We start from the raw sequence: 22,670 nt of genomic DNA, 5'->3' as shown, positions 1-22,670 counted from the left end.
GTGCTGTAATCCCTACACTAGGGGTGGCAGGAACAGAGGGAACCTGAAAAAGCAAAGTAGGTGCTGTAATCCCTACACTAGGGGTGGCAGGAGCAAAGGAAACCTGAAAAAGCACGCTATGGATACTGCCACAGTGAGCTTCAGGTTCAGCAAGAGGCCCTGTCTACGTAAATAGAGGAGAAAGTGATCAAGGAAGACACCAAAGTCAAGCTCAGGCTTCCACAGTGCACATCTGTAGACATGCGCGCACGTGCACACACACACACACAGTGTGAAGTTCTGACCCCTCATTCTAGCCCAGTTTAGGACAACCCTGAAAGGTCATTCTTGCAGAAGCTGTCACTGACATGACTTTCTCTCTCCATTCCATTCCACGGTATAAGCCGGGTGGTGGTGGCGCACACCTTTAATCCCAGCACTTGGGAGGCAGAGGCAGGTGGATCTCTGTGAGTTTGAGGCCAACCTAGTCTACAAGAGCTAGTTCCAGGACCGGAACCAAAAGCTACAGAGAAACCCTGTGTCAAAAAACCAAAAATCCAAAAAACAAAAAACAACAAAAACCAAGAAACAAAACAAAACAAAACAAAAAAACATTCCACGGTACAGTTGCAGAAGGTACTCCTAAAAATTCTGCACACCACGTGCCACTGCAGAATGTATTTCACAGGCAAATGGGAGAAGGGGCCACAGGTGTCTACAGATTTTTCTCAATTATTTCATTTACTTACACACCTGTTATCAACATAAATCTTGTCATGTTTCAGTCAACAGTCTAAAAGTGGCAATATACATGTGGCCATTTCACACACATGGTGAATGTAGTAAAAGTTCTTTTTTATATAAGTCATCTTTGCCTAGATCTGGAAAACATTATATAAGCCATAGTTTTCTATATTGTGTCTTTGTATCATTTTAAATCAGACCATGAAGATACATATGTGAATTCTAGGCAAGAAATCTTCCAAAGATTACAGGTGTAATTTACCTCAACTCTAGGAATTTCCACCCGAGGAACTGTTTAATAACAGGCTTACATGTAAGAAATTCTAAATTGGGTTTGACTTTATTCTCAGCTTACCAGGGACTGTAGAAAAGAAGCAACTGGGGCTGGGTGGTGATGGTGCACACCTTTAATCCTAGCACTCAGGAGGCAGAGGCAGGTGGATCTTTGTGAGTTCGAGGCCAGCCTGGTCTACAGAGCAAGTTCCAGGACAGTCTCCAAAGCTAGAGAAACCCTGCCAAGAGCGAGTGAGCAAGAGAGAGAGAGCGAGAGCGAGAGCGAGAGGGAGAGAGAGAAAGGAGCAACTGTCTCACCGTGAAAGCTGATTCATAACAATTGTAAGAGTCAATTGTTATGGTCGTTTTCAGTGTAAGATGCGCCTAGCACTTAGTTACAGAGCAGCAGCAGGAGTCAGAACTCATCTCCCCTAACTGGCAGCCGGTGCCTGCTTGTCTCAGAGGTACAAAGTCCAGGCTGTGTGATTGAGCCCATTGGCAGAGAAAGAAAGGAGTCTCAAACACCAAATTTATTACACTAGGCTTTGTGCCCTAAACCAATGAGATGGGGAACTTGAGAAGGGGCAAGTTTCAGCCTGTGTAAAGACAGGAATTTCTCTCAATCAGGACTAAACATTTTTTAAAAAGGTTTATGTATGTATGTATGTATGTATGTATGTATGCATATGGATCCTTTGCCTGCATGTACATCTGCACACCAGAAGAGGACATTGGACCCCAGAGATGGATGTGAGCTTCCATGTGGGTGCTGGGAAGAGTAGCCAGTGCTCTTAACATTTGGGACTTTAAAAACCACTATCTTTAGAAAAAAAAAAAAACCAATAAAACAAAAAAACCAAACCACTATCTTGGGCCAAATTAGTGTTACCAGTCATTTTTGTCTTTCCCTATGCTGGTACTCCCTTTCTGCAGAATTGTATATTTAAAAGTGATTCACTTTTACTAGTCTAATTGTTATCTTAACTTCAACATTCAGCTTGCCAGTTACCAACAATTTCCTGATCTGAAATAATGTGTGACCTGTTTACTTGTTGCATTGTTCTGGTTGAGATACTTAACAGCTATCACCTCTACCATAACAGACCCACAAACCACACCTAGGATGCCAAAATTAAATGTCTAGGAAAGAAATTAAGGATGTTAGACCAGGGAGGGAAAGGGTAAAAACAGAATTAGAACCCCTGCCATTTTATGCACCATATCATTCTTCATTATCATAACTGTATTATTCCACTGATATACTCTCATGCATTCTAGGCAAGCATACCACCAATGAGCTGAATCCCCCATTAGACCTTGACTTCTTTTAAATGAAGTTCATTGACAAAGAAGAAAGCATTTTCATTACTTAGCATCATATCAGTAGACTAATTTTACTTGGTAAATTTAGCATGAGAACGATGATGGTAATTAATTGTAGTAGCAATTAGTGTGTACTGTCCTCATGCTTGTACAGCAAGTGCTAAGTTCTCTCCCCAGAGCTTCTGAAAGTATTCTGAGCAAAGAACAGAGCTTCCTTAGACAAAGGTAGTCAGTCATTTCATGTTCATCTCTGTATCTGTTATTCTTCTACTACAAAAAATATTTTCCAGACGCATGACAAATTATAAGGAATGAAAAATATGCTTAATTCTTATCTAATATATAAGTTCCAATATGCTTCAAATTTTATAATATGAAAATAATATGCATTATGTACAGACAGGTCTGTTATTTTTACTTAATGTGTATGTGTATGAGTACTAACATGTGGTTGCCTACAGAGGTCAAAGAGCATCGGATTCCCCGGAGTTAGAGTTACAGACAGTTGTGAGCTGCCCATTGTGGTGCTGAGAACTGATCCTCTGCAAGAGCAATCCAGGCTCTAAAGTGCTGGGCCACCTCTCTAGACCTCATGTGCGAATATTATACAAGGTTTTTGTTGTCTTAGAAGGCAGATAAGCTCTTAAAGTCCAAGACATATAACATCAGAATTTTGAAACCAATCAATAGAGCAAGCAAAACAAAATCTCACATAGCTTTTCAATGATATTAAACACATAGTCAAAAATATGTCTCTTCTTTTGCATTATTTGAAAATGAAAACTTGTAAGTCATCCTAAAATAACCTTTGTTTGTTTGTTTTTCTATATTTTTTATGGTCTATTTAACTTTATTTTATATGCATTGGTGTGAAGATGTCAGATCCCCTGCAACTGGATCTTCAGACAGTTGTGAGCTGCCATGTGGGTGCTGGGAATTGAACCCGGGTCCTCTGGAAGAGCAGCCAGTGCTCTTAATCACTGAGCCATCTCTCCAGCCCGTTTGTTTGTTTTTTCGAGACAGGGTTTCTCTGTAGTTTTGGAGCCCATCCTGGAACTAGCTCTTGTAGACCAGTCTGAACTTGAACTCACAGGGATCCGCCTGACTCTGGTTCCTGAGTGCTGGGATTCAAGGCATGTGCCACCACTGCCTGGCTGTAAATAATAATATTGAGGACACAAGCAGAAAGCAGAGCAGATGGGCTCACCAAATTCTCAACTTCATGAAGAAACTTACTCTTTCAGTCCCGTTTCAGCACTATTTCCAGATATATCTGAGCCCAGAGAAATGCCAGCAGGTGACTGTCGTCCAGTGAAGCCAGATGACGAAAATGATAGTCCATATGGTTCAAAATTGAGAACTATAATTTAAAACAGTAACAGAGGTTCTTATTTAAAACAAAGCATAAGAATGAAACTTATGAGATTCTATTCACTATTGAAACAATTAAAAGGCTGGAATCCAGAGACAATTTTTCAGACATGTTCAGTAAGAGTAAAGCAGCTGCCACCGATTTAAGTCTGCACACAGAGACAAACTACCCTTTATTCTTATCTTTTTATCTCTTCTAAAAAGTTAAAAAGAGTTCAATTAGAAAAGGCAAGTAGGCTGAATGGTGGTGACACACACCTTTAATCCCAGCACTTGGGGGGCAGAGGCGTCAGATCTCTGTGAGTTCAAGGCCAGCCTGGTCTACAGAGCTAGTTCTAGGACAGGCTCCAAAGCTACAGAGAAACCCTGTCTCGAAAAAAACAAAACAAAAACAAAAAAGCAATTAGATCAACCTACCTGTCAAATCTACCTCTTTAGACACAAGGGGAATGCAACAAGTGTCACACAGAGTGTGCAAAGCTGTAATCACCAGTAAAACTAAAACTAATAAGAGAGCGAGACAAGGGTGGCAGGGTCAAATCTGCCATCATCACCCAAACAGATGTGTAAGATCTGGAGAGCTGGCTCATGGTTATGAGTATTTGTTGCTCTTGCAGAGGACCTGGGTTCAATTCCTAGTATGGTGACTCACGTTTGTAATTCCAGTTCCAGGGGATATGATGCCCTCTTTTGGCCTCTGAAGGTGCTAGGCATATATACCATACATATATGTATGCAAAAATAAAATAAATCTTTAAAAAATTTTAAGATGGCTATATACTACAAAAAAAACCCTAGAGAGTTCAATTCAGCTTTCATCAAAATTTCAATGACATTCTTCCCAAAACTAGAAGAAACAATTCAAAAAGTCATATAGAAACATAAAAGATCATTAATATACAAAGCAATCTTAAGGACAAAGAACACCACTGGAGTTATCATAATAGCTGACCCCAAATTTTACTATGCAGCCATAGTGACAACAACAGCATGGTACTGGAACAAAAAGTGCGGTGGAACAGAATAGAGATCCCAGAAACAAACCACTTAGATATGGTCATGTAATTTTTGACAAAGGTCTTAAAAACATGCATGGAATAACTCAACAGCCTTGTCAACAAATGGTGCTGGCAAAATGGATACCACCTGCAGGAGGATGAAATTAGATTAGAGACTATAAATATACTTAAAGATGTGGACTTTCTGAATAAGAATCAAATAGCACAGGAAATAGCCCCAAGAATTTACAAAGTATTACATAAAATTAATGTTTCTTCATAGCACACAAAACTATCAGCTTAGTGAATAGACAGTCTACAAAGTGGAGAAAATCTTTAGAAGCTATACTTCAGACAGGGGGGTCTATATCCAGAAAAAATAAAGATCTGAAAAAAATTAAGCAACAACGACAAAAATACTAGTCAAACAAAAAATCCCTGCCAATCAATAATGTGCTAATCAAATAAGCAGTAGACAGTTCTCAAAAGAAGAAAACACAAATGGCTAGGAAATATTCTTTTAAAATATCCAGCATCCTGCCTAGACATGGTGGCTCATACCTTTAATCCCAGCACTACACGGGGAATTCCATACAGGGTGTGGTAGTTTGAATGTAATTGTCCCCCATAAGCTCATAGAAAGTGGCACTAGTAGGAGGTGTGGCCTAGTTGGAGCAAGTGTGTCACAGTTGACTTCCTGTTGCCTATGATCAAGAGGTAAAACTCTCAGCTCCTTCTGCAGCACCATGGCTGCCTCTTGTCATCCTCCATGATAATAATGGACTAAATCTAGTGTCTCTTGACAACAATAGGAACCTTAACTAAGACACAGGGCTACATAAACAGTTTTTGTCTCAAAAAAAAAAAAAGGCTCTAATATCCTTAGCTATCAGGGAAATGTAAATTAAAAATACTTCAAGACTCAGTCTCACTCCAGTCAGAAAATGAGCAAGGACGAAGGATGGTGAGGATGTGGTAAGACAAGGGCCCTGACTCTGCAGGTGGGACTAAAAATTAGTTCGCCACTATGGAAACCAGTCAAAAAGTCAAAAAAACAACCACCAGATGGCCTGACTCTATTGCTCTGGGGCATATACTCAAAGGACTTTAAATTCTACTACAGATACACTTGTACACCCACGATTATTGCTGCTCTATTCACGGTACCAAGGAGAACCAGCTGGACATCTGTCAATAGACCAACTGGACATCTGTCAATAGACCAGCTGGACATCTGTCAATAGACCAACTGGACATCTGTCAATAGACCAACTGGACATCTGTCAATAGACCAACTGGACATCTGTCAATAGACCAGCTGGACATCTGTCAATAGACCAACTGGACATCTGTCAATAGACCAACTGGACATCTGTCAATAGACCAACTGGACATCTGTCAATAGACCAACTGGACATCTGTCAATAGACCAGCTGGACATCTGTCAATAGACCAACTGGACATCTGTCAATAGACCAACTGGACATCTGTCAATAGACCAACTGGACATCTGTCAATAGACCAACTGGACATCTGTCAATAGACCAGCTGGACATCTGTCAATAGACCAACTGGACATCTGTCAATAGACCAACTGGACATCTGTCAATAGACCAACTGGACATCTGTCAATAGACCAACTGGACATCTGTCAATAGACCAACTGGGAATGTAAATGTAGTGCATTTTACTCAGCTGCAAAACAAATGAAATTAGGGTATCTGCACGGAGGTGGATAGATTTGTAAAGTATGCAAGATGACCCAGACAAATAGTGCAAGCTCTCTGATATGGAGTCTTTGGTGTTATGTATACACGTGTATGAATGTGTGTCTCTAGGACATTAAGCAGACTTAATGAAAAGCCACAGAAAGTATAAATATCTGTAATCACTTCCTTTCATGACTATAGTATCAACTGCGTGTTTCTAAAAGTTACACCCTGAGCCAGGTATGTTGGGACACACCTGTAGCCCACTGTCTGGGAGCCCAAAGCTAAAGGACCATGAGGTCTCCACCAGCCTGTACTGCATAGTGAGCATAGCCTGTCTCAGTAACAACAAACCCAACCCAAACCAAACAAACAGCATGCCCCTCTAATCCATTTGATGATAAAGGGATGAAAATATACCTTTTTCTTGCGAAAGCTGTTCCTCTTGGCGCTGGTGATGCGGTTTGTAAGGTGCTGCCCCCTGACTGAGACCTTCAGCTACAAAACCATCCAGAAAAGATAAAGAAGCATCCACCTGCATCAAGTTAAGCAAAACCCAGGATTTTTTTTTAAAAAAAACAAAACATGTATTTAGAAGATTAGACTGTACCATCATATCTTTGACACATGTATCTTTTAAACTTTTTAGGTGAGATCCTTTTCTGGGGTCTAGTTGGCCTGACTGTACCCTCCATAACCCCCCAGATCTAGCCTAAGTCCCACATCCAGTGCCCGACCTAGTTTGGCCATCCCTCCTGAGCCACCACCAACCTCTAGACTTCTGCTAAGACCTGCCCTACCTGATCACAACCTACAGCCCCCTCCCCATGCCACATCCAAACTCTCCACCCAGTCATATCTTGCACACCTTTTTCCAGTGGCTAGCTAGGTGAGTCCACCTGCTCCTCCCTTCCCCACACTCGACCCAATCCCCACATCTAATCCCAAGTTCCAGGCTTGAACTAGGACCCACATCCTGCACACCAACCCAGCAGTAGCCTGTGGTCACCTGACCTCAGCTCATTTAAGCTACACTCAGCTTCTAGGCACAGCCCAACCTGCACATCCTATGTTCTGCTCCAACAAATATCATACACATATATAGTAAACAAAATTCCCCACCTGGGCTGACAAGGTTTCCCTAAGAGCCACAGAAAAACTTTAACATCATGAGAAGCTCTCTTTTGAGTTGCTGATCAGGGTTGTCCAAGAGACTCCCAAAACATACAGGCTACTGCCCTTGGTGCTTTCCAGAGGTAGACGGTAAACAGCTATTGCTGAAGACACTGTATGTTTGGGGCACAGTATCCAGAGGATTCAAGTTGTATCTGACCTTGTGTTGGATAGTTTTATGTCAACTTGACACAGGCTCACGTCAGATGAGAGTAGGGAACCTCAATTAAAAAAAATGTTCTCACTGGGCAGTGGTGGCGCTCGCCTTTAATCCCAGCACGAGGGAGGCAGAGGCAGGTGGATCTCTGTGAGTTCAAGGCCAGCCTGGTCTACAGAGCTAGTTCAGGACAGCCAGGGCTACACAGAGGAACCCTGTCTTAAAAAAAAAAATTAAGAATATGTTCCCAGTCGGCAGTAGGGGCAGACACCTTCAGTCCCCAGCACTCCTACACCCAAGGCTCAGGGAACACTGGGGAAGAGGAGGCAGAAAGACTGAAGATTAGAATGTACACTTTAAGACTGTCTCCTCAAAATGTCAGAGAAGCTATCCTGATGAATGGAGAGTTCCTGATCTGCTTTCTTTTTATTTTCTTCTCCTTTTACAACTGCATGGAGGCTATGAGTGGTGTGACCAGAAACTGAACCCCACGTCTCAAGCACTAAGGCCTTACTACCCTAGGCAATGACCCCAGCATCAGCGCAGTCCCGAGGCCCTGCTCTGGCACCACAGGAGCTCTGTCTGATTTTTCCTCCTAAAGTTTCCTTAACGCTATGACCCCACTGTAAAACTCCGACCCGAGTCTTTCCCTTCTATGAGATGTGAATTTCACTGTTCAGATTCGGGAGACACTGACTTGATGGAAATGTTGTGTGACCTTCCAGAACCCTCACTTCTAAGCTAAGCCCACACATGGCTGCTACATTCGAGGAACCCATCTCCTCTCCATACAGCTTTTCCCAGCCTTTCCTGAATCTCAAAACTATCAGAAGCTACAAACGAGACACTCTCCTGCTCCTATTTAGAATAAGTGCTAAATGAAACTGCTGTGTAAAGATCTGTCATTCATATTAGTTTAATAAAATGCTGATTGGCCAGTAGCCAGGCAGGAAGTATAGGTGGGGTGGCCAGAGTAAGAGAATTCGGGGAAGAGGAAAGGCAGAGTCAGGCACCAGTCAGATGCAGAGGAAGCAAGATAAGAATGCCTCACTGAGAAAAGGTACCAAGTCACATGGATAAACATAGACAAGAACTATGGGTTAATTTAAGTGGTAAGAACTAGTTAATAATAAACCTGAGCTAATACCAAACAGTTTACAATTAATGTAACCTGTGAGTTTCTTTGGGGCTGAATGGCTGTGGGACCAGTGTCGTGGCCCATGAGGGTCCAACATAAATTCCCTAATTCCTCAAACCGGCTGGAACGGAGTCGCGAGGAAAAGAATCGACACAGCTTACACCGTCATCATGGAAAATGGCCAGCATTGCCGTTTATTGTCCAAACCTTTTATATACCCCCACCAAATTGAGCGGGGAAGGGGGAAAACACATTACGCCATTCCTTAGGCAGCCAAGTGCCTGGGCCCAAATCACATTGGCATCTAGCAGTCAGGTAGGCCCTGAATTAGCATCTCTATAAGACATCCTTCCAAATTACAAAGGAAAGAAGCACCAAATATCTGAGCTCTTAAGTCATCAGCTTCAGTCAAACATCTCTTCTCAGGTAATCCACATCTTAACAAAAGAAGCTAGGAGCAGGCATCCTGGCCTTTGTTAGGGGCAGAGACAGCTTGTCTGCAGAGCTACATGGTCAGCTCGGACCGGGCTAATGGCTTTTGTGCCATATCGAAATATGGGCCCACAGACCAGGAAGAACAGAAATTTCCATCTACATGGAAACTTTCTAACTCTCTCCTGCCAACATGAGAAAAACTACAAGCTTCATCATACATGCTACAGAAACTATATTTTCTTATATATCATACAATTATTCTGTTTAGGAAATAATTTTAACAGAATAGAACATAGGATTCTTACCACTGGGTCTTCACAATTCTGAGTATCTTGAAGCAAGGTCTTCATAAGTTCCACATTTTCATGCAGATGCTTCAATTCAAATGCATGCTGTCTTAGACAAGTATCCAAAGACACAGTGAATTCTTGGATTAATTTCTCAACTATATGAGAAGAATGTGCTTGGGGTGTCAGCTTGGTCACTGCAGCAATCAACCAGGCTTTTGTTTCTGAAGAAATGGAGTCACTCATAAGTAACTTGTAGAGCCTGGTTATAACTTCCTCTGCACTTTCTTCACCTAAGAGGTAGGAATATTCTCCTAATACCTGGAGTAAACACAATGATGTACATGTAAATACCAACTCGGAGAGGTCCATCGTCAGACCTACTGCTGGAATCAACTTCTATCTGTAGTAAACATAACTTTATGATGAACATTATTAAAGAAACACTGTAGATTATATTAAGAATGGTATCTTCAATACAAAAGAACTGGAACTCATCAGTAGCAATACATAAAGTAAATTGCCTTTATAGGTTAGCATTCTTCTGAACTTCCAGTTAGAAGTTAGTTTATTTTCCAGTAAGAATTTAAACAGGTAGGTCTCATATGTTAACAAGAGTAAGATTTTACAAAATCCAGATTTCTAGTATGTCTTAAAGTCTCTTATAAAGCACAGATTTCTAGTTTTTATCATTAGACAGTGTAATTTAGTGACTGTGGAGAGGATTCAGAGCATACATCTAGACAGACACCAACAAAGACAGTTCCCAGGACTAACATCAAGAACACTGACCATGTGCAGGGCATGGTCTTACATACATTTAATCCTAGCATTAGGGAGGTGGAAGCAGGTAGATCTCTAAGTTTGAGGTCAGCCTGGTTTACAAAGTCAGGACAGTCAGTGCTGCACAAAGAAACCCTTTCTTGAAAAAAATCAAAAAACAAAAAATAACAACAACAAAAAAGAATATTGATTGTGCTACATATATTTCTTTTTCTTTTTTTCACATCTAACTTACTCAAGCAACATCCATGACTGCTCTAACAATCATTTTATTAATGCTAAAATTATCTTATAAATATAATTCAAGGAATACAAAATCTTCCCTGGATGGCATTTACTACACAGTAAATGTCTTTAGCATACTAGTAGTAGCAGCAAAGAAGGAAAATAAAGATGGGCTCAAAGGTGACCGCAAGGATAAAGCTGCTAGGAACAGGAGGAAAAGAGTGAGCGAGGAGGGAGTCAGGGTCAGGGCCTATAATAAACCTGCACCTGAGAGGCTCGGACAGTAGGACTGACATGAGTCTCAGGCCAACCAGGGCTACAGTGATAATCTGTTTTTAAAAAAGTCCAAAGGGAGATAACTAACAACAACAAAAACCAGTTAATTTTACAAGAGGCTTTAGTAAATAAAAGCCAGAAAGCTCCAGTAGAGCAGGTAACCCAAATTCCAACTCAACAATTAATTTTTGAAGGACTTCTATTTGTGAGAAGATTGTTTCCTCTTATTATCCCATTAACTACACCTAAACACCACTGATATCAGTTATATGTAAACCATACACAGAGGATCTGGGAACGTAACGTAGTTCAGTTAATTTTCCTAGCGTACATGAAGGCAGCGGTTTGATACCCAGCAATCATAAAACCAAGCATGGTGGTACATGCCCATAATCCTAGGAAGTAGAAGCCAAAGAACAGGAAGTTCAAGGCTTTCTGTGGCTACACAGCAAGTCTGAGTATGAGATACATAATAATGTCCCAAGCAAAGCAAAACAAAAATAAAAGAACAACAAAACCACCCCTACCAAAGACCAGACCAGTGAGATGGAACAAAGAAAGGATAAGCAAATAGTTTCTATATAAAAGTTAACATTGGGCCAGGCAATGGCGGCACACATCTTTAATCCCAGCACTCAGGAGGCAGAGACAGGTGGATCTCTGCGAGTTCCAGGACAAGCTCCAAAGCTACAGAGAAATTGCGCCAAAAAACAAAACACACACACTCAAAAAGTAAACACTGGGAAAGAAAATGGACAACTGAGAAGAGCTGAATGACTTCTGGAGGAATTATGTTGTTATAATAATTTATATGTAATAGACTTTGCTCACCCAACTCATAACTTGAAGAAATCTCTGTGGATAGAAAGTATTTTCCATATCTAGTAAAGTAAGGTAAGACCGAACTGCATAGACTCTTAATTGTTGATCTTCTGTTTCATCATCAAAACCTACAAAGAAATTGGAACCCCAGTTTAGTTTCCCTCAATTCCCAATGACTGTAATAAAACGCAATTAAAAACTCTTTACTAACCTTCTGCTAGCAGCCTCAGGAAGTTACTGAGAATATCAGGGTGCATTACATCTCCTCCCACTGAAAACACAGCATTCATTGTCTGAATAAACCACACATTGTCAGGAGCATATGTGTCCAGTGTTAAGAACAAGTCACCTCCTCATGACACTCACTAAAATCATCCTTTAAAAGGAACTCTGAGCCATGCGAGTGTGGCAGCTTTTATCTCTAACTTCTACCCAAAACGCTCTACAGTCCAGTTCTATATAGAACGGGTGTCAGCAAGTGAACAAACTGAGTTTACATTACTTTATCAAGCACTGCTTACATATAGCAGATATTCAATAAACAAACATAAATACTTTGAAGAAATGAGCCAGCTATCTGTGACAAAGGAAAAAAATGGAAGATTCATACGTACTCCAGAGAGGCTGACGTTGTGTGTTCACCTGAGCACGTTATTTCACCTCTTTCTAATGCCTATGTCACCAGTTCAAAAGCTGACCACTGCTAGGTCGAAGCTATCTAACAAATCCCAACAGATACCTAAAAAGAAGCCAACCCTCAAGAAGTCTATGCGAATTTCTGAAGCTTAAGAATCAGGAATTCAAGTAATTGCTGGGTCCCTGAACTCAAGTCACAAGCGGTCACATTTGTACCACCATTTCAGGTCAGCGCATAAAGGTACGTATGAGTCACAGTTGAAGCAAAGGATATTTCTCGGCCAGCTCAGCTATTTTGCCAACCAAGTTGATGATGATATACTCTTCTTTGCTCTGATGCAAATATTCAAGCATTTTCTGTACAATAACTGTCACATTCTGTGCATTTGTAATTCTGTAAAGAAGTTCCAGAGTCTAGTAAGAGAAAGAAAAACAGTATTAGAAAACTACACAATAACACCAATAAGTACAATAAATGTGTTTAGAATAAGCTAACTGTTCTGTTTATGTAGAGACTTTCAGGATAGTTAGCTAATAGGTGATAAACGCCAGTTTTCCTGGGGTTGTAGCTCAGTGGTGAAGCACTTAATTGCCTAAGATATGAAAGGTGCTAGGCCCTAATCTCCAATACCAAAAATTAAAAAAAGGAAAAAGTATGAACTTGAACTAAGTGGGAGGGAAGAGGGGACCAATAAGATAAGTATATGAAGGGAAATGAGGAAACGGGGAGGGAAGAGTGCCACAAGGCTGGGAGACAGCTTTGTTTCTGCAGCTGAGAAGGGTCCTCTGAATCTACACCATGACCAACGGGGGCGCAGTAAGGAGACTGATCCTCTAAGGAAAGACTGATATGTGGGCCATATATTGGAGCTGTGGCACAGGACTGTTTTATTAAAAAGAAACCTAAAATAGCTGGGCGGTAGTGGCACACGCCTTTAATCCCAGTACTCAGGAGGCAGAGACAGGCGGATATGGAGAGAGTTCCAGGACAGGCTCCAAAGCTACAGAGAAGCCCTGTCTTGAAAAACCAAAAAAGGAAGCCTAAAGTAAAAAAGAAAAAAGGAATAGATAAATAGGTTAATAATAAAGTAAACTGTGTTGAACTCTGTCCAACTACAACCCTATTAATAACACAAAAAATCATGCTGTATATCTGATAACGCAGATGGGATGTGTACTTAGTTTTTACTGCCCTTGGAGTCTTGTTAATTTTTAAGCTGTTTTAAAATATTAAATACGTGTCTATATGTAAATGGGCATATGCAAATAAATTTATATTTAAAATACCTTTTAAAACCCAAAATGCATAATTTTTATTTAATTTCTACTTTAAGTGCATTGGTGTTTTGCCTGCATGTATGTCTGTGTCAGGGTGTTAGATCCTGGAGTTGTAGACATTAGTGAGCTGTCATGTGGGTGCTGGGAAATTGAACCCAGGTCCTCTGAAAGCAGTCAGTGCTCCTAACCGCTGAGCCACCTCTCCAACACCCCATCTTTTAAAACACTACAACTGTCAGGCATAACACAGTGTTTAGTCAAGCTACATTTTTATCTCACTTCTTTGAAGTTATTAAGGTATTTAATATTCTTTGTTTTTTAAGACATAGGGTTTATTTAATTTTGTTTTGTGTGTATGTGTTCTGCCTGTGTGTATGTCTGTATAACATTTGTGTTCCTGGTAACTGCAGAGCCAAAAAAGGCACTGGATGCCCTGAAACAAGAGTTCCAGATATTGTGAACCATCATGTAGGTGCTGGATGTCAAACCTGGGTCCTTTGTCAGAGCAGCAAATGCTCTTAACCACTGAGTCATCTCCCCAGCTCCACATTCTTTTCAAAATCCTCATTATAATATGCATGGTGGTGGCACCTTTAATCCCAGCACTCAGGAGGGAGAGGCAAGTAGATCTCTGAGCTCGAGGCCAGCCTGGTCTACAGAGTGAGTTCCAGGACAGCCATGGCTACATAGTGAAACCCTGCCTCTAAAAACAAAAAACAAAACAAATCCTCATTATAATAGCTGGGCATGGTGGCATATGACTTTAATCCCAGCACTAGGGAGAGACAGAGGTATGCCTCTGTGAGTTCAAGACCAGCCTGGTCTACAAAGCAAGTTCCAGGATAGCCAGTAGTGTTATGCAAAGAAATCCTGTCTTGGAAAAAAAAAATCCTCATTATGTTTTAAATCGGAAATAAACTTCTAACTTTTCTTAAATAGGCCCATATACCACTTTAACTGAAGATATAGTGATTTCTCTACAAGAGAATGAACAGTGCTCTTTATGTAGATACATAAAGAGACCTGGATCACTTTAATAAAAGGAAGAAGTCAGAACAATATTAGACACATAAGCACAACTTCTCTTCCATAAAGTTCAAATATCTTATAGTTCTACAGAATTTTATCAATTCTCTTATTTAAGAGTGAGTTCATTTAATAGCCATCATAAATTATGTATTACATATAACTGGGGTATGTTTATTTTATATCAATACAAGAATCCAGGTCTAGAATTCAGTTCCTTTTGTCATAGTACTTACATAAAAAATCAATAACATCATATACATAATTGGACTCTGTTGGGGAATATTATTTTAAGGTATGTTGCTTTTGTTCATGCTGAGTGTGTTTAACTCTGTGAAGCTGTGATTCTTTTCTGTCTAAAACACCTGATGGTCCTAATAAAGAGCTGAATGGCCAAAAGCCAGGCAGGAGCAAGGATGGGTGGGGCCAGCAGGCAGAGAAAATAAACAAAAGGAGAAACAAAGAAGAAAAGGAGCAAGAGAGAACAAGGGGAGGACTTCAGGGGCCAGCCGGCTGGCCAGCCTGGACATAAGGGTGAAAGTTAGCTATACAGAAGTAACACTGAGAAGGAAAAAGCCCAAAGGCAATAGGCAGATGGGATAATTAAAATTAAGAAATGCTGGCAAGAAACAAGACAAACTAAGGCTGGGCATTCCTAACTAAGAATACGCATCTGTGTGTGATTTATTTGGCAAAAAGAGTAAAACATATCATATTACAACAGGACCCAAGCTTTCCAGCTCGTAAATTAAGAACATTCCTGTGGGCTGGCTATGGTGACACACTTATAATCCTAGCGTTTGGGTGACTGAGATGGGGGCATCATGAGTTTGAGTCTAGCCTGTGCTACACAGCAAGACTCTGTCTCACAAGACAAAAATCCCATGTTTAGTAGTACTTTGTGGAAAACTAACAGCTTTCCGTGAGGGACACTTGAAGTTAACAGCGCTGGAGAAGGATATCAGCTTTCGTCAGCGATGAGCCACCCCAACGCATGAAAGCAACTCCGAACACTCGCACACAGACGCGATGGGAGGAGAAGGGTTACAGCTGAATGGGGTAAGAGAGGGTAACAGGAGGTGAAAATGAAGAACATGCAGTATACATACCAGACTGTCAAAGAACAAAAATGAGATTTTAAAAATAGAAAGAATAAAATATATGTAAGACTTAAAATATACTCACATACAGACACACACATACACACACACACTGGCCATCATTTGAATCTCTCTGAAGATCAAAAAAACTTACCACCTTAACACACTATTCAAAAATTTTACCTCTCTCTTTTTAAAAAAGAGATTTAATTTTTATTTCTGTGGATCTGTGTCTGTGTGAATGTGTGCCACATGTGTGCAGGTGCCTAGGAACCAGGAGAGGGCATCGATCCCTCTGCCATTGGAGGGTCCTCTGGAAGAGTAGCAAGCACTCTTAACTGCTGAGTCATTCTCTCTTCAGCCCTAATTTACCTCTCTTTTAATAATGGGATCAGGGTGGTCTAGGCATTCAATTATGGTTATCTGGTGTTGAAGAGCCAGAGAAGGATCCTGCTGGATAACATAGGTAAGAGCCTTCAGTCCTAGAAATAAAGATCACATCACAGTTCAACGACCTGAAATACGTACCCAGCAAGTCTCAAAAGCTCTCTCGCCAATTTCCACCATAATAACCAATCACCTTACCTAAATATTTGAGGTTTATTTTAGGTGACAGAACAAATTTTCCAATGCACTTGGCAGCCTTCTCAAGTAATTCTGATTTAGGATAAATAGAATAGATTGTGTGTACACATTCAAACAGAATAGCTAAGGAAAGAAAATAAAAAATGACAGATATATTTAAGTACAACAGAAGAACAATTTTGTGTAGAACTTGAAATTAACTGGAGGATATACTTTAGTCTAAAATCTTATTTATAAAAAAATTCTAGAGAAACAATCTTTATTTTCATGCTTATACAGTTATCTGGATTAAGTTAATATAGTACAACTCAAAGAAAATTTCATCACCAGTAAAAAAATAATTATGTATTCTTTAATACAACAAGTATATACTGAACACCCATACAGCCAGAAATGCTTTTAACACTATGGATACAACAGTGAATAAAACAGATAAAACCCCTCCCCTTCAGAGGCCTACAGTCTAACACACACATTAAAAAATACATTCATCATTTCTACATACATCTTCCCAACACTCCTTGAATACTTTAAAATAACCTTCAAGTAGTTTCTACCACATATACATAACTAACCACCTTAGTATGCACAGCCATGTATTTCAAAGGGAGGGGTCACTATTTAAGACTCTTCAGGCTACTTCTTTAAAAGTAATCTCTAATATATAGAACAGGCTATTGTATATCTTGAAAATGTTCAATTTAATTTTCTGATAAAACCAAAAGAATAACTACGATGATTAAAGAGAATACAAATTCTTTCAAACTCATTAAAGCCCATGAGCTGACGCATTTGGCCGAGGTGGCAGCTCAGTGGGTGAAGCGCTGGCTGGTTCGGATCCCCAGGACCCACAGAAAAGAGAGCATGGTAGTGCAGGTCTATAACTCCAGCACTGAAGGAAGAGGGTGGGGATCAGCCAGTCTAACCAGGGTCAATAAAGAGACCTGGTCTCAAAGACAAAGGTAAAGAAGTGGGCTGGGAAGATGCTTGCTGCCCTTACAGAGGACCAGAGTTCAGTTCCCAGCACCTACAATGGGTGGATCTCAGCTCCAGGGTAGTCTGATGTTCTCTTCTGGCCTCTGAAGGAACATGCACTCACATGCACAAACTCACACATATACACAAACACACATGATTAAAAATAAAATAAGTCTCAAATGGAAAAAAATAAGGTGAAGGATGACAGGAAGACACGAGAAGTCAACCTCTGCCTCTACAGTTGCACAAGAAAGAACACACACAGGTGCACACATACAAATATACCATACACATGGATATACCACATACACACACATCCAAAGAGAAAGAGGAGAATTATTAAGACATCATTAAGTATTATAAGGCCTGTGCAATCCTAGCATCTGAAAGAAGACATAAAGCAAAACTGAGGTAATGCATGCCGGTAATTCCAGCATCCAGGAGGCCGAGACAGGAGGAACGCTGAAAGAGAAAGGCCAGCATGACTACATTGTGATCCAGGCCAACCAGGAAGACTCTATCTCAAAACAAAAACAAATAAAAGAAAACAAAACAACAACAACAAAAAAGTGAGACACAGTAGAACACAGAATCAGCAGATATAAACAAGTACAAAGTAAAGAACATCAAGTGCCAACAGAATCACTCCATCCCCACAGCCCAGGCTGTAGCAACCACATGATTCCATCATGTATGCTTCTAAGATGTTCAACATACAACCAGCAGGACCTCACACTAGATGTCGCACATCAATTAATGCACAAATATTCTGTAGGAAAAGATTTTATACAACACCTTCCATAGCTGAGGAAAATAAATCAGAATCTGAATTCCTATTCAAGAAGGGAGCTGATTTTTAATCTAAATACTATACAGTAAGTGAACCTAAAAACACGGACTATATATTCAGATAGGTACTAAAATGGGCAAACCACCAGAACCATCCTGAACCTACTTTTGTAAGCCTATGCACTAAGAATTATTTTTATATTTTACAAAAAGGGAGAGAGAGGGGGTGAAATGGCTCAGTGGGTAAAGTGCCTGCCACACAAGCTGGTGACCTGAATTTGATCCCAGGACCCACATGTGGGAGAGGAGAACACACCCTAAGTTGTCCTCTGGCTTCCACAGGCAAGATATGGAACGTAAGCATTTCTGTGGGCACCCACACATGGATAATAAGAAGAAATGAAGGAATTTTTAAAAAGGAGAACATGCAATAGAAACCCATGTGAAACCTGGCATGGTAACATGCTTATAATCCCAGCACTAAGGTAGAAGCAGGAGTATCAAGAGTTCAAGCCACCATCAGCTATGTTGTGATTTGAGGCTAACACAGGCTCTGTGAGATTTTGCTTAAAAAAAAAAAGAAATCTATGTGACTTGAAAAATATAAAATATTTAATATCACGAGTGCTATTTGGGAAAAAAATGGGGCTGGAGAGATGCTGTTAACTAAGAGCACTGCTGGTTCCTGCAGAGGACCCGAGTTCAATTCCCAGCAACCACACGACCATCTGTAATGAGATCTGGGGTCCTCTTCTGGCCTGTGGGCATGCATGCAGGTAGAACAACATATACATAATAAATAAATAAATCTTTAAAAATAAAAACATGCTGGCAGTGGTGGCGCATGCCTTTAATTCCAGCACTTGGGAGGCAGAGACAGGCAGATCTCTGTGAGTTCAAGGCCAGCCTGGTCTACAGAGCTAAAGTTCCAGAACAGGCATCAAAGCTACAGAGAAACCCTGTCTTAAAACAAACAAACAAACAACATTGTTGAACCTTGAACTTTTACAACAGTCCTAAGTAAGATTTAAAACGATGGTATTCTGTTTTCCTATTATAACTGATATTTTTTCTTGTCAATCAGAACTCTTCTGGTATCAAATTTGTTTTACAAACAAAAAACTTGAAATCATCCATCTAAATTCTAAACTTTGTATAGATGCTTATGATATTACTGGGATACTAGCATAGGAAATATTAGTACTTCAAAATCTGTACTTAGGCATAACTAAGTTGAAAACCAATTTGATTAATTTTTTGAGTAGCACAAGGTCTCATGCACCCTAGGCTGACCTTGAATTTACCAGAAAGTGAAGGATGACCCTGACCCTTGAGAATCCTCCTGTCCTCCCCTCCCACATGCTGGGATTACAGGCAGTGCTCACACTACACTCAGAACTCCACAGCACTTCAGGCTCTCTATCAACTGAGCTACAGCTTCTCTATTTGGCAGGTTTTTAAAATTATTTTCCCACCTAGAGTTCTCCAACACTACACAAATCTGAGTATACACTTCTAACTCAAAGAGCAGCCTCTATGCCAGTCCCTTCTTGGCAGTGCTTAAAATAAAAGGTGCGTCTGCAGGTTTCTAAGCTTAAAAATGTATCAGGACCAGAGAGATAGCTAGTGGGCAAAGGATTTGCCACAAAATCCTGGCAACCTGAGTCCAATTACTGGAGCACACAGAAAAGCAGATGGAGAGAAAACTGTGCCCTGATTCTACATGTAAACCTACACACATAGGTCATGAACACACAGGCCATTAATAATAATAAAGCATTATACTTTGTTTACTTTTCTATAACAATTTAAACCCTAGCCTAAACACCAGGTAGAAATTAAATTATAAAAAGGAATTTAAGCACATATTTAGAGAATGTCACTATTTCGCAGCTGAAAAGAGAGCTCAGTTGGTAAAGCGCCTGCCAAGCAAGCATGAGGAACAAACATGAGGACCTCTGTTAGTTCCCTAGAACGAACAGAAAAGCCGGACATAGTGACACATGCTTGCAGTCCCAGTGCTGGGGGGGCAGAGAGAAAAATATCTGGATCACGCTGGCCAGCCAGCCTCGCTTAATCAGCAAGCCCAGGTCCTAGTGCAAGACCCTGTCTCATGCAGTAAGACAGACAGCTCTAAGGAGCACTGCCAACACTGCTTCCTGGTCTCACATTCCACATGTGGTTACCCCCCCCCCACACATCTGTAGTCACAGCGACACCCAACACTGCTTCCTGGTCTCACATTCCACATGTGGTTACCCCCCCCCACACATCTGTAGTCACAGCGACACCCAACACTGCTTCCTGGTCTCACATTCCACATGTGGTTACCCCCCCCACACACATCTGTGGTCAGAGCGACACCCAACACTGCCCTCTGGCCTCCACACGAATGTGCACACACATGCAGGTGTACATACACATACTTGCATATCTATACTCACACATACAAAGCCACAATTTCAAATTACTATTATTTTCAGGGCTTACATTAACACAGGGAAGCATTTTAGAATTAATGCATAAAATTTCATTGGACTGTATATTATTGTAAAGCAGACTTAGCTCCAACACTGAAAAGCACTACCAGCCATTAGGAAAACACATTCATATTTTACCTACCATAAGTGACATTGTGATTTAACTCGGCTCTTCGTAAGGATTCATCAAGAACATCATACATTAATTCACTTGTCCTGTTTAAGAGATATTTTATTTGCAGGAGAATTATAGCATTCTAACCCAACAAAATAGATTTTCAAACTTCTCTCTCTTTAAAAATGAGGATCTACAGAAGACAAGCGAAAAAAATTTATTTTTACAGTAAAAGTATACAAATTTCACATCAAAAGAACTCATTTGGTCTTTTCATGAGAAAAACTTCCTTCTTTACTAAAGTGACTAACTTAGCCAATGAGGACATACACAGAGATCAGCCAATACTGCCCCAATCTGGTCCTAGTTTACGAACCAGCTTCTTATTTGATCATGCTTGCCCTCTTATAATTTTATTAATAACAAAATATTTCTGCTTTTTGCTACAATATTAATGTTTCACATATCCTTGGGCTGTGAAGATGGCCTTGCCATTAAAGACTAGGCTCACAACCAAAAAAGATTCTACCTATCCAGATTATTTCAGAAAATATCAACTTGTGTGTTGTGAGAAAAATATTCAAATTCTGGTCTTTTCCTGAAGACTAACTAGGTTCCTTAGGAACAAATTTTTAATTTCCACCCTTTATTAAAAATAAACCACTTTCCAGGCAGTGGTGGCACACTCAGGAGGCAGAGGCAGGAGGATCTCTATGAGTTCAAGGTCAGTCCGGTCTCCAAAGTGAGTTCCAGAACAGCCAGAGCTGTTACACAGAGAAACCCTGTCTCAAAAAACTAATAAATAAATAAATAAAAAAAATAAACCACTTATGTTTTTATGGCCTTTGACTATAGTGACAGTTAACTGGATTGAAGTAGATACTTTTAAAAATCCAACAACAATGTTTTTAAAACACAGCATTTCTGCAGCCCTAGCACTCTGCCCCCAAGAGGCTAACGCAAGAACTAATGCTTCTCAACTGGTAATTTTCTCTAAAAAAAAATAACAATAATAATAATAATATTTATTTATTTAGTATACAATATTCTGTCTACATGTACACCTGCAGGCCAGAAGAAAGCACCAGACCTCATTATAGATGGTTGTGAGCCACCTGTGGTTGCTGGGAATTGAACTCAGAACCTTTGGAAGAGCAGGCAATGCTCTTAACCGCTGAGCCATCTCTCCAGCCCCTCAGCTGGTAACTTTTATATGCTTTAAAAATTAAAAAATAGAATGAAAAACATGCTAAGCAACAACCAAGTTCATGCACAGTGGTCTTGCAGAAAAAGCACATTACGACACAGACAAGAATGAAAATGATCTGGAGCCATGGACAGCGGCCGTCTCCTTCAGCAATTTTCTCTTCTTTCCGAGATACAATTAGAAAAGACAATGGGAAGTCTATGTGCTTTCATTTTGTCTAGATAGAGTATAAATATTCCTTGAGAATCCAGAATGACATTCTAAAATTTACTTGTTATTTTATTGTGTATTTCTTCCTCTATAGCAGGAATCCCTCTACAAAATTCAACAATACTGCCCCTAGATTATAGTATAGTTTCTCAATTTTACAAGCCAAGGTCTTGTCAAAGAGGCAAAAACCTCATAAAAATGGAAACAATTATGGACAAGGTTGAGCTAAATATTAATAACCTGAGTTGTACAATGCTAAAAAACACAAGAAACTATTCAAATAATAGATATAAAACTTTCCTAAGAAAAATTTTAAATTAAATACTTTATAATCATGTTAGGAAGTAACATTTTTACTTTAGTGCATTGAGCTAATAATAGTATTGTATGAATTATATTTAAAAAATCATTTTTATTTTATGTGTATGGATGTTTATATTTCTTGTATGTCTGTGTTCCGTGTGCATGCCTATTGCCTATGGAGGCCAGAAGAGGGTGCTCGAGTTACAGATGGCTGTGAGCTGCCACAAGGGTAAATGAATTTGAAGCTTCTGGAAGAGCAACAAGTGTTCT

The 22,670-nt window shown here is 40.1% G+C and overlaps 1 protein-coding gene across 2 annotated transcripts in view; it reads right to left on the bottom strand.

Annotated features, from left to right (window-relative positions):
* Window positions 1-22,670, bottom strand: part of Ap4e1 (adaptor related protein complex 4 subunit epsilon 1) — a 55,509-nt gene that overhangs the window by 16,427 nt on the left and 16,412 nt on the right. For both annotated transcript variants that reach the window (XM_075962074.1, XM_075962075.1), the window contains 9 exons: window positions 20,708-20,781; window positions 16,319-16,441; window positions 16,106-16,215; window positions 12,604-12,743; window positions 11,905-12,017; window positions 11,703-11,821; window positions 9,606-9,908; window positions 6,818-6,932; window positions 3,556-3,679 (listed from right to left, as the gene is read on the bottom strand). In XM_075962074.1, the coding sequence (XP_075818189.1) occupies window positions 3,556-3,679; window positions 6,818-6,932; window positions 9,606-9,908; window positions 11,703-11,821; window positions 11,905-12,017; window positions 12,604-12,743; window positions 16,106-16,215; window positions 16,319-16,441; window positions 20,708-20,781 (1,221 nt within the window). The remainder of the gene's footprint in view (window positions 1-3,555; window positions 3,680-6,817; window positions 6,933-9,605; window positions 9,909-11,702; window positions 11,822-11,904; window positions 12,018-12,603; window positions 12,744-16,105; window positions 16,216-16,318; window positions 16,442-20,707; window positions 20,782-22,670) is intronic.

The sequence above is a fragment of the Microtus pennsylvanicus genome, chromosome 2, assembly GCF_037038515.1.
Source record: "Microtus pennsylvanicus isolate mMicPen1 chromosome 2, mMicPen1.hap1, whole genome shotgun sequence".
Taxonomy (NCBI): domain Eukaryota; kingdom Metazoa; phylum Chordata; class Mammalia; order Rodentia; family Cricetidae; genus Microtus; species Microtus pennsylvanicus.
The sequence above is the reverse complement of the archived record's forward strand: the minus strand, read 5'-3'. Positions and strand labels throughout refer to the sequence as shown.